Source organism: Acomys minous, assembly GCF_964271855.1.
Source record: "Acomys minous genome assembly, chromosome: 17".
Classification (NCBI taxonomy): Eukaryota; Metazoa; Chordata; class Mammalia; order Rodentia; family Muridae; genus Acomys; species Acomys minous.
The window spans coordinates 71,673,466-71,686,412 of record NC_140500.1 but is presented as its reverse complement, the minus strand read 5'-3'; the positions used below and the strand labels follow the sequence as shown (position 1 = coordinate 71,686,412).

Sequence of the window (12,947 nt, the reverse complement as noted above, 5' to 3'; positions counted from 1 at the left end):
TCCCAGTAACCTCATGGAGGCTCACAACCATCTGTAATGAGATCTGGTGTTCTCTTCTGGCCGGCAGGCAGAACACTGTATACATAGTAAATAAATCTTTTTTTAAAAAGTGCCAATGAGTCTGATGAAGATCTTTTCAAGTTAACAATTGCTTGTGTGTGATCGTAGTACTTGGAAGTTGGAAGCAGGAGGATCAAGGATTCCAGGCTAATCTGGACTGTGTGAAACCCAGTCTCACAAAACAACGACAACAAAACCACCTAGGGCAAGTCAGACAGTCTTGGTAAAGATGCTTCTTGAGCTGAGTTTGAGCCCTGTAACCCTCATAAAGGTGGAGGAGAGAACCGACTATAGAGTTGTACACTTTTTGGTTTTTTTCTTTTTTCTTTTCTTTCTTTTTTTTTTTTCTAGACAGGGTTTCTTTCTTTCTTTTTTTTTTTTTTAATTTATTTATTTATACAGTCTTCTACTCGAATGTACCTCTGCACCAGATCTCATTACAGATGGTTGTGAGCCACCATGTGGTTGCTGGGAATTGAACTCAGGACCTCTGAAGAGCAGACAGTGCTCTTAACCTCTGAGCCATCTCCCCAGCACCCCGAGACAGGGCTTCTCTATGTAGCCTTGGCTGTCCTGGACTCGATTTGTAGACCAGGCTGGCCTTGAACCCACAGTGCCTCTGCCTCCCTGCTGGGATTAAAGGTGTGTGCCACCACACCTGGCCTAGAGTTGTACTCTTGATCTTCATATGTATTCCATAGCATCGCACCCTGGCCCACCATTAAAAAAAATTTGAAGAGATAGACCCCCAGATTCCACATAGTAAAAGTAGAGAAATGGCTCCCTCAAGTTGTCCTCTGACCTCTATACATGGAGTGGGCTGTGTGTGTGCGCGCACAAATACACACTAAATAAATAAATAAATAAATAAATGTCATTTAAGCATGAAGAAATAAATTAATAACAACAAAGAAATATTTAAGAGTAATTTTTTTGCATTACCGTTTTTGAATATTGGGGGGTTTGTTTCATTTTGTTTGAGTGTCTCCCTGTGGGTCCCAGGCTGCCTGTGACGTAGAGCAGTCTTCCTTCTTCAGCTGCTGACAGTGCTGGTGCACACATGTTTCTAAACTCCCAGAAAGTGCTGTTTAGTAGAGTGATTTCTTTTCTCTTTTTGGTTTTCAAGACAGGGTTTCTCTGTGAAACAGCCCTGGCTGTCCTGCCTGGAACACTCAGCCATATCTACCTGCCTCTGCCTCCCAAGTGTTGGGATTAAAGGCCTGCGCCACCACGCCCGGCTCGTAGATTGATTTCTGAAAGCAAAGTAATTTTTGTTTGAGTACATTTTAAATAAAAGTATATTTTTCTGTGTTGTCAATTCTATAAGATTCTGAGATGTATTTAATTGTTTTGTATCTTAGACTGGCTGTAGTGTGTGATTCTCCTGCGCTGCAGAGTGCTGGGTTAACAACTGTGAGCCCTCATGGTCCCAAATTCCTCTAATGCATTGATGTAATGTCTGCTCCTCCTCTAGAGTTGTCTGTGTGGGAAGTTTGTCTTCCGTCCACTGCGACCATGGCGTAGATACTCCACTTCAAGAAGTTCTGGGTATGTGGTTTGTCTCCCTGGAACCAGGGTACTTACTGTGTGCTGACAGTAGGTGTGTGCATGTTTACTTTGAACATAGACATAGCTGCAATAACTAACTGTTATGAAGGATATTCTGATAACATCGTGGTCATCAGAGGAAGGCTGAGTGTAGAACAGTAAGATTTTCATTCTTTTTTCATTTTTCTTTTTTTATTTTTTAGAGACAGGCGTCTCTACGTAGCCTCAAGCTCACAACAGATCTGCCTACCTCTACCCCCTGAGTGCTGGCATAAATAATATATTTTTGGATGAGACCATAGTCACATAACCTTTATTATAAAATACTGTTAAAATCATTCTATTTCATTATTGTTATTGCTCTATTTCTGTGTTTAGTTTAGAAGTTAAGCTTTGTCATATATATGTATAGAAAAAAAAATACAGCATTTGATTCTATCTGGGTTCTAGGAACAAATGCCTTCCTCACCCCCAAGAACCTACTATATGTTACCCAGAAGCTTTTCCCTGAGGTCTGAGGAGTCCCCTCAGTTACACTGTTTTAGGTGAAGCTTTGCTAATGTCGCTCCTCTGGTTCTTTGGTAAGCAGGTGGCACACAGAATAGCCCCCCTCCCCCTTTAAGTGTTTATTTAGTATGGGAGTGTATTTAGGTTCCGACTGTACTGTTGTAAGTTTAAAAAGTGCATGTTAGTTCTACTGATGTCTTACCGTCTTCCAATTTGGAATTCCACGTCCAATTTGGGACATGCTGAGCAGGCCCTGACATACATCTCCAGCTCAGTAACTTTCAATTTTAAACCTAATTTAATGTGAAGTCTTGCTCTGCAGCCCAGGCTGGCTTCAGTCTCAGAGCACTCTTCCTGCCTCAGCCTTTACAATGCTCAAATTAGCTTTCTTTTTTGTAAAGGATTTACTTTATTGTACTTAAGAAGAGGAGCTTTGAAAGTCAGTGATTTGAGAGACTTCAGAGGAAATCTCAAAATTGTAAACATCAAGTTTTAAGTGTTAAATCAGAGACTGCTTCATTCTTTCTGTTGTAGTTGCTATCTTTTAATATGTAAATATCGTTATTTCATATTTCAGACATGTTAAACATGATAAGAAAAGGTGGCTTGCAGCTGTTACCCTTGGCTGCTGTTGTCTAAGTCAGTGGTGAGAAGTGGATGTGAGGAGTCTATAAGACACATTAGGAAAGCAGATAAGGGAAAACAAGAAAGTATGATATTGTGTCTATATCTTTCTTCTAGGTTGACTTCTGGTAAAATCGCTGGAGCTGGCCTTTTGTTCGTTGGTGGAGGGGTTGGTGGCACTATCCTGTATGCCAAATGGGATTCCCACTTCCGGGAAAGTGTAGAGAAAACCATACCTTACTCAGACAAGCTTTTTGAGATGGTTCTTGGCTCTGCACCTTATGCTGTTCCATTGCCAAAGAAACCGGTAAGAATTTTAAACAGTATTTCAATGTATGTTACAGAAGACTTTCACTCTAGAGATTGAGCTCAAAGCTCAGCAGGGCTCCACTGAGCCCTCAGCTTCCAATTTGCATTTTCAGTAGTGCAGATAGTAGTAGTTACCAGGTTACTGGGTTAGAATGACAGGGCTTCTCTGTGTAGTCTTGGCTGTCCTAGACTCACTCTGTAGACCAGGCTGGCCTGGAATTCAGAGACCGCATGCCTCTGCCTCCCAAGTGCTGGAATTAAAGGTGTGCACCACCATTGCCTAGTTTGATTGCTTTTATTTTGTTAGCTTTCTGCTTTGTTTAATGTACCTTGGCCTTTATCATTTCCTATCCCAATTGTCTTCTGAACTTAAGTCATTGTTTTCCCATGCACCTGGCCTTTCCTGTCTTCAGTTCTCACCCACAGATTTCTCCTGAAAGAATATAGACTATTTTCATGTTAGTATAGATTCTTCTAAAATACGTACTGCCATTCTTTCATGTCACTGTTTGCCAGGAACTTTTAAATGCTTTTATTTATTTTTTCAAAAATTTTTAATGATTTTTTTTTTAAATTATTTTTTGTGCATTACTTGTCTGTGAGGGTGTCAGATCCCCTGGAACTGGAGTTACAGGCACTGTGAGCCGCCATGTGGGTGCTGGGAATTGAACCTGGGTCCTTTGGAGAGCAACCAGTGCTCTTAACCACTGAGCTATCTCTCCAGCCTCACATTCTTAATTTCTTTACAATCAAAAGTGAAGATGAGATTATGGCTGGGCAGTAGTGGCTCACACCTTTAATCCCAGAACAACCTGGTCTGCAGAGTGAGTTCTAGGATATCCAGAGCTACACAGAGGAGACTGGTCTTGAAAAACCAAAAAAGAAAAGATACTTTTGCCATTAAGACCGATGATCACATGTTGGAAGGAAAGAACTGAGTCCTGCAAACTATCTTCTAACTACCACATGAGTGTCATGGTGTGTGCTTCTCCTACCGATAAATAAATAAGACTGAATATGGAAAGGTTAAATGTCAGACCAGAAGGTGGCCATTGGTTCTTTTCTTTTTCTCTTTCATTTTGGGGGTTGGGGGAGCAAGGTTTTTCTGTGAGGCCCTGGTTGTCCTAAAACTCACATTGTAGACCAGGCTGGCCTCGAACTCACAGAGATCCACCTGCCTCTGCCTCCTGAGTGCTGGGATTAAAGGCGTGCGCCATAATGCCTGGCATTGTTCCTTTCTTGCTGTGGCTTGTGGACTTTACTTATGGATGGTTTGCTTATTACTAAGCAGTCTGGCTCTTCCTTGCTTTTCCAACCTCGTGCCTGAATCATATTGCATGTACATTTTAGCTTTATGTTATTTGTTAAAGATTCCTTTTTAAACTGAGTAAAGACCCAGGTAAGATGATGTGAAAGAATTAATGATGTAGAATATTAGCCAAGAACAATTCACAAAAAAGTTGTTGTGGTAGAGGTGAGAGGCATTTGCTTTTCCAGATACTGGTTTTATTCCAGTACTGTTCTTGTAAAAAGGATTTTGGCATGGAAATAGAATTTGGGAAAATGGAACAACTGAATTTGGAAATGCATTGTAAACATGTTTGCTATGAGACTGTAAGTTCCTGGGACCTATGTGAAAGTGATATGCGAATGTCTCATAAAATATATATAACTCTGGCCTGCCAACGGAGCTTGGCTGCCAACGGAGTTTCTGGGGTTGACTCCTAACAAGAAAAGGGGGAAAACCAACAATTTCTTCTCCCCCAACAATTAACTGCATTGTTACAGAAGAGTAGTTGAATTTTAAGAGAGGAGTAATGGGCAGATTTGAAATATCAATGTATCTAAAGAGCAATTCTTGACTTAAGAGAGACTATGTGCTATATTCTGTTTTTTAAAACTGCAAAAGGTTACATTTTAATTTGTACAGCTTTGCTTGGGTGAAATTTTCCCAGGGATGGACTGAGAGCTGGAAGGGAAGGGAGTAGTGAAGAGCCCATCTCGACCACTGATGATCCCGATACACGCTTGTTACAGGAGCATGTGCGTCATCATTTCAGAAGTAACAGTGTGGTGGAGCATATCTGCAGTCCAAATGTAGAAGGCTACTGTAGAAAGATTGGAGTTCAAGGCCATCCTGAACTATAGAGTCAGACCCTGTTTCAAAAGTTAGACTATGCTGAGGCTGGAGAGATGACTCATGGTTAAGAGTGCTGCAGGCTCTTTCAGAGGACCAGAGTTTGATTTCCAGCACCCATGTGGTGGCCTACAACCACATATAACTCCATTTCCAGGAGATCTGATGCCCTCTTCTGACTTCCCTAGGCACCAAACACACTTGTAATACACAGACATACATGCAGGCAAAGCACTCAAAGATATAATAATACCTTTAAAAATGTTTTTTAAATTCAAGCAGCCTAATTCCAAGAAAATGGGCATCTTTCTAGTTTCTGTGTAAAGTTCTAAACCATTTTTTGTTAAGTATTCATCTTAGGACTGTGTGACTCATTGCCTATTCTGGCCAAACAAAAAATCAAAAACAAAAACAAAAGGGGGGACATCAAGAGTGGTGAACAACAGTTTTTCATTATTCCTTCATTTTCTCCAGCAAATCTGGCAGTCTCATTAATGAACAGTACCTAAGTCAGTCTGGCTGTATAACTGGGAAAAGAAAGTAGTTATTACTTACAAAACCATCATGTGTCTCATGTGGAACTGCATGAATCCTGGCATAAGGAGCAGATGAGTGTTCCATTTCACTCTAGGCCTCTCATCAACTGAATGCATATATTACCAAAGAAATGGACATAGGTGGAAATAGCCTTCTTAGTATTAGTATGTAAAAGGAATGACATATAAAGGGATGGTCATGCATCATTTGCTTTAATATTTATCCTGGAGGAAGCCTTTGGTAGTGCTAAAATACGGGCTAGTCCATTGAAATTAAGTTTATAGAATGCATTTTTATAGTAATGACAGCTTCTTTCTATGACTATATTGCAAAATGTTGATAACTTGACCTTTAAAAAAGAATACTAGAATATTACTTTATGTTCCTCTTTAGTTTTTGTTTTGTTTCGTTTTTTTCTGAGACAGGGTTTCTCTGTGTACTGTCCTGGACTCATTTTGTAGACCAGGCTGGCCTTGAACTCACAGAGATCTGCGCCTGGCTCTTTATTTTTCTCTTTAAAGACAATATTATATTCTAAATATCAAACATTTCCATTTCCAAGATTCAGTCTGGTCCACTAAAAATCTCCAGCGTATCAGAGGTGATGAAAGACTCCAAACTGCCGGTGGCACAGACCCAGAAACAGAAGGGAGACACTCCAGCTGCAGCAGGTACTCCTTAGAGCCACTCTGGGGAAGGTACAGTGCAGGATTGTCTTAATGTACAGTGTCAGAGGACGGTCCTTGCTCGCTGTGAAGGACTCTCGCGTCCTTATTTCACCTGTCGTCCCCCTGTGAGATTCAGTGGTTGAGTGGACGCGGTATTCAACTTTGTGGTTAGCAGTTAACTCTCATCTTTTTCCCTTTATCTGACACACAGCCTTTTCTCCTCGTCTCACTTCCCCCCTCCTCTTCTCGTGTCTTGGTGATAAATGTGTCTTACATATGCCCGTGGGTCTTTATTACTTTTAGGGTTAGCCAGTATTCCACCCTAGTACGAACCACTTGTCTAAAAAGCCTCTCTGTTCACCATACACATGAATTTCTTCTGGTTTTCTTTTTAAGGTTTTTATTATTTTACCCATATGGGTGTTTTGTCTGCATATATGACTGTATGCCGTGTGTGTGCAGTGCCCACAGAATTCAGAAGAGGCCATTGGTTCCCCTTGAACTGGAGTTACAAAGGGTTGTTAGCTGACATGTGGGTGCTGGGAATCGAACGCAGCTGTTCTGGAGGAGCAGCCAGTGCTCTTAATGGCTGAGCCATCCCTGAATCCCCTTCTGTTTTCTGCAGTTACTTCTGACTTGATAAATCACTGTACTCTGTTTAACAGATGCTCCCTGACTGGAAACCTGCCAGTGAGCAAACACTTTAAATAAAAACAATTTGTTAATGTTCCTTGATGGGACAAGAGGCAGAAGATCATCTACAGATTACAAGTAAAGCACAGAGGTAGCATGAAAGAGTAAGTCAGGAAACCTCACCTGAAAGGTATCATTCGAGCTGACTAGAAAGATAGAAGGGTGAGAAAGTCACAGGTGTCCCCAGGCCAGGGCTAGTCAGTGCGAAGGCTTGTCATGTTCAGGCAGGAAGCAAACGAAGCTGAAGTAGACGAGTAGCAGATCCACCAAGGTAGCAGGAAGATGACCATTGTAAGAGTTTTGTTTTATATTTGGAGTAGGGTGTGGAGGTGTTGGAGGGGCTGAGCCAGAGAATTTATGTCTGACATCTGTTTTTAGAAGATTTGTCTTGTCTGGCAGTGGTGGCATACGCCTATAATTGTAGCGCTTGGGAGGCAGAGGCAGAAAGATTAGCAATCCAAGGCTAGCCTCAACTACACAGTGAGTTCAAGGCTAGCCTGGGCTACCTGAGACTGTCTCAAAAACAGTATGGTACATAGATAAAAAGCAAGCAAGCCAGGACAGTAAAATTGTTAATAATAGAGTTTTATCTTTTGAATGGAAACTTCTTAAAACAAAATTTGTCTCATTTTCACTCCTTTCCTACCCATTTCATCTTTAAGATTGCTTTTCCTCTTCCTTCAACATTTTTGTTCATAAATTCATTAACCCTTCTTATTAAAACTGTCATTTCTGAAGTGATTTTTTTAAACAATGATTTCTTCACTCTATCTTCACTGTGAACATCGTCTTCCCTGTGTTTGAAACTGTCATCTTGCTCCACATCTTTCATGTCTTCCTTTATCTCTGCTGTTCTTCAGACTGGTTAGAGACCCTCTGCCAAATTGTTTTCTTTGTTTCTCCTTGTTGACACCGACTCCTTTTTCTCTTGATGTTCTTTTTGCTGTGTTACTGATGTTTATATCTCCGTGCCTAGAGTTAGCACTGTTACTAGAAGCCTGTCTTGAGATAGGACGGATTATAGGCCCTGAGAAGACATTGTATCATTCTTTGTCAATTTCCTGTGTTTCTGTGATGAACAGTGCAAGTGCCTCTGTTTGTTACTCAAACACAGGGCAGTAGAAGTATTTGTATTTTTAAGTAGTACAAGGTGAGTTGCTCAGCAGTAGCTTCTGTGCATGGGTTCACAGCAGTACGAGTACCTGCATAACATGTATTTACAGCATCCACAGGGGCAGCTCAAATTATTTCTGCAGCAGGTGATGCCCTTTCGGTCCCAGCCCCTGCAGTTCATGAGGACGCTATAAAAACCGATCGTCCCAACGTTTCTGAAGAAAAACCCACGTCTGTAACCTCAGGTAGTTTAATTATTTATGTGCTATGCTATAGATGTTTAGCTCACCAGAACTGCCCTGCCTGGCATCCCATAGATACTGTGGAAATGTACACCGAGACTGGCTTCCCGCCTGCAGACTTGCATAGGAAAGATTTAAATTTCTAAGTCCGCGTTGACCTTTGACAAATATGTTAACAGTGAATCCCTCTTTTCCTTTGGAATCCATAAGAGGGTGATGTTTAGAGTCTTCACCACCTTTCGTTGACATCGCTGCTTTGTATCCCTGCTGGCTGTTAAAAATCTGTTGAAATTTGCTTTCCTCTTGTTCACTTTTGCTGCAAGAGGAAGCATTCTCATCTCCTGTAAGGGAGCGACCACCTGAAGAAGTTGCAGCTCGCCTAGCGCAACAGGAAAAGCAAGAACAAATTGAGATGGAGTGTATGTAAATCAAGTCATCCTTGGTTGCGCCCTTCATCCTTTCATCCCTTAGCCTATCTGTCATCCAGTAGCTGGTTGGGTTTCTTTTCTCTCTTCTGTCACTGTAGCTCCCACCTCATTTCATCACGTGTGCTCTTTCCATCTAAACTGTGTTACCCAGGTAACAGCTGTCCTGAGGGTATTACTGATGAACATTCCAAGTCCATTTTATTTCTCGTATGCGGCTTTCTTACAACTCCAGGAACAGAAATGGATTATGTCAACCTTTAAGGTTTACATGCGTATGTGTGTAAGCCATAGTGACTCGCACTGCAGCCTGTATTACCTCCACTGTATTACCTCCACTGCTAGCAAAGCAGACGGTATTCTGATATTGCTAGTCTTCAGCAAACCAGTACATTTCCTCTTAACTTTCAACTCTAAGTTATTTTGTGGGGTATGTGTGTGTGCGCGCGCGCGCGCGCTCGTGTGTGTGTGTGTGTGTGTTTTCACTTACCCATGAATAAGTGTCTAGAACTCAGAGGTGGATTTCTTGTTTTTCTTTCCACCTGATTTTTTTGAGACAAGATTGCTCATTGAATCTCAAGCTTGCTGTTTCTGCTACACTAGTGGTTCTCAACCTGTGGATCATGCATGGGGATTACTACAACGTGAGGAACTGTATTAAGGGGCTGAAGCATTAGGAAGGTTGAGAACCGGTGGCCTAGACTGACTGACTGGCCAGTGGGCCCCTGGGATCTGTCTGGCTCCACCCAGCACTGTGGTTTATAAATGTACTTTGCTGCAGTGCCCACTGTTTACGTAGATGGTGGGATCTTCTGAACTCAGGTCCTTATGCTTGGGCAGCAAGCATTTTCCCGTGGAGCCATCTCTCCAGCCCCCTGTTGCATGGATACTTCTCTTTTACGGAAGGTACCGGCTGTCACTGTACTGTGTTCTGTGTATAGTGACTTTGGAAATAACGGGATGTGAAAGGTTTTTGCTGAACAAAAAGTTATTTTCAAATTCTCTAGCAGCTGTTGTGAATTTTCTCTCTGGTGACATCACTTATTTTTGCTGCTGCTGCACCTGGCTCTATTTTCTTGGTACCTTGTTAGCTCCACCCTATACTGAGGAGCCACTGTTACGAGAGAGCAGACAAAGGAGAAGGCGCCTTAGGTGTATGGTATTAGTGTAAGCCCTGTATTTGAGGTTTTTTTGTTTGTTTGTTTTGTTTTAACTGTGTGTGTTCTCTTTCATTCTTGGCCTTGTTTCAGATAGTTGAAAATGTTAAATAAGTGAAGGAATTGTCGGTGAAGTGTTTTTTCTCGTTTTCCTGTAATGCCCATATTCTCCCCTTCTCTTTTTCTCTCTCCTTCTCTCCCTCGCTTCCTCCTTCCAGCTATCTGTCTCTCTGATATGTTTTGGTGTGGGTAACTCAGGCTGTCTTTGACCTTGCTGGGTAGCACTGAGCCCAGGATGGCCTTGACCTCACACTCCATCTGCCTCAGTCACATTCATGTTTTTGCCTCGCTTTTTGTTCTTTTGTCATATAGGTTACAAACCAAAGATGCAGAGCCCACTGTATCTTTGTGTGAGGGGGTCAGGTCCCCTGGAACAGGACTTACAGACAGTTGTGAGCTGCCATGTGGGTGCTGGGAATTGAACCTAGGTCCTCTGGAAGAGCACCCAGTGCTCTTAACTGTTGAGCCATCTCTCCAGCCCAGTATCTTGACTTTTGTCTTTTAGTTTTCCTTTAAAGCTTAGAATTATATAGTCAAGGCTTTCAACACAGAGAAACCCTGTCTCGAAAAACCAAAAAAATAATACCTTAGAACTATGTATGCACAGGTACTTCTTTTTTTTTTTTAATAAAGGATTAGAGCTTGGTAGATAGATGAGAGAGATGTCCTGTCCCAGGAGCCAAGTACCACATTTTCCCTCCTTTTCCTCTTGCATTCTTGATACCTTGCTCTTCAGATTAAGCTGCAGTTTGACCTAAGTTTTTTTGGTATTTTACATTATTGGTTTTCTTCACTTATCTGTATGCACATACACCTTTTTTTGTTTTGTTTTTTGAGACAGGGGTAGCCTTGGCTGTCCTGGACTCATTTTGTAGACCAGGCTGACCTCCAACTCACAGAGATCCACCTGTCTCTGGAGGGCCTCCACACCCTTAATGTTTAAAAAAGAAAAAAGAGGACAGCCTTTAACATTTGGTATTTACTTATTGTGGGCTTCTGTGGGAAACTGTCCATTCCAAGCCTCCCTTCAGCTTTTTGTTGTTTGAATGATTTTGTTTCTTTGTTTTGGATAGGATCTGTTTTAAATTGCATTTATTTTTTTATATACTACATATACGTTTGTATGTGTACCATGGCATGTCATGTGGAGATGAGAGACAACGTGGGAGTCGGTTCTCTCTTTGTATGCTGTGTGTTCCGGGGATTGATTGAATTCACACCATAAGGCTTGCCAGCAAGTACTTTCTTTACCGGCTGAGGCATCTCATTGCCCTTGCTTAAGATAAGGTTTTGCTGCATAGTGTGTGGTGATCCTCCTGCCTCTGTCTCCTGAGTGCTGGAATCACAGACGGGCACTACCACACACACCTCTCCCTTTATATTTTTATGGCGTTTTCTTGCTTTCTTCCTCTTTGATTTGTTATGCTATTGTATCCTGGAATATGAGTTGCTATTGGTTTTCCTCTGGCTGAGAAGTTGAATACAGGCACTTTTTTTTCCTGATGAGTCTGTGTAATTTTTATAAAATGAAAAAATTAATGATTATGCTACATGTACACCCTCCGGAAAGTGAAAATCCCTGGGAGATCCACCATCAGTATTTAATATTTTTAAAAAGATGGGTTGTATTTTATCTGTGTGAGTGCTTGCCTACGTGTATTTATGTTACTCCATGTGTGTGCCTGGTACCTGTGGATGCCAGAAGAGGGTGCCAAGTCCCTGCAGGTGATTACATGAGTTGTGGTTACGTGAGCTTCCGTGCCAGTGCTAGGAACCAAACCTTTGTCCTCCCCAAAGTAGCAAGTGCTCTCAGCCTTTTCTGTACTTATGTTCCCATCCCCACCCCCACCCTGTACTTTAGGAGATTCATGCTTACCTAAAAATGGGTCCTGTTGTAGTTTATTTTGTTTGATGTTTTTTGAGAATTGTGCTGGAATACTTCTAGGAAAAGAGGGAAAGCTTAAGGTTTTTTGTTTTTACTTTTTTTTTTTATAAGAAGGATTTGTTTTTTCACTATTCTTTCTTTTTTCAGCTCTAGCCAAGAGTTTAGAAGATGCTCTGAGCCAGACTGCATCTGTCACTCTACAGGCTATCGCGGCCCAGAATGCTGCAGTTCAGGCTGTCAATGCACACTCCAACATACTGAAAACAGCCATGGACAACTCTGAGGTGTGTCACAGAGGGATTGACCTGTGTAACAGACTGATTGTTTCTGTTCGATATGACCTTTCTCACAGAGAAAAGACATTCTATAATAATTTTCTTTCTTTTTTCCCCCTGTATTTTTAAGTCAGGATCTTCTCACTGTGTATTCCAGACTAGCCTGTAATTAAGGAGGCCAGATTGGCCTCAAACTTGGAGTGATCTTCTTTTTAGTTTTTTGAGACAAGGTTTTTCTGTGTAGCCTTGGCTGTCCTGGGCTGGCTTTGTAGACTAGGCTGGGCTTGAACTCAAAGAGAGCTGCCTGCCTCTGCTTCCCAAGTGCTGGGATTAAAGGTGTGCACCGCCACGCCTGGCTTGGAGTGATTTTATATAAACCTTCTAAATAGGGATATCACAGGTGTGTACTTAGCTAGAGTAATTGTATTGAAAATACAGCTGGAGAGTGTTGGTGTACATCTTTAATCTTAGCACAAGGGAGATAGGAACCGGCAGATCTTTTGAGTTTGAGGTCAGTCTGGTTTACATAGCAGGTCCAGACTGTTCAGGGCTACGTAGTGAGACCCTGTCTCTAAACAAGCAAACAAACAAAACTGGAAAAAAACCTTCAGATCTGTTTTAAATGAACCAAAGCACTATTAGTGTGAGAAGGAGATGGGTGCTAAACTCATTCTGTAGCTGATACCTGAGACTTGTTAGCAATCTCA

At 41.7% G+C, this 12,947-nt stretch overlaps 1 protein-coding gene across 11 annotated transcripts in view; it reads left to right on the top strand.

Annotated features, from left to right (window-relative positions):
• IMMT (inner membrane mitochondrial protein) overlaps positions 1-12,947 on the top strand; it is a 36,734-nt gene that overhangs the window by 10,262 nt on the left and 13,525 nt on the right. For 2 of the 11 annotated variants that reach the window (XM_084766881.1, XM_084766879.1), the window contains exons 2-7: positions 1,535-1,608; positions 2,857-3,046; positions 6,285-6,393; positions 8,340-8,441; positions 8,762-8,857; positions 12,113-12,249. In XM_084766881.1, the coding sequence (XP_084623007.1) occupies positions 1,535-1,608; positions 2,857-3,046; positions 6,285-6,393; positions 8,340-8,441; positions 8,762-8,857; positions 12,113-12,249 (708 nt within the window). Of the gene's footprint in view, positions 1-1,534; positions 1,609-2,856; positions 3,047-6,284; positions 6,394-8,306; positions 8,442-8,761; positions 8,858-12,112; positions 12,250-12,947 lie in introns of all 11 variants that reach the window. The other 9 variants (XM_084766878.1, XM_084766875.1, XM_084766876.1 and 6 more) reach the window with 6 other exon arrangements.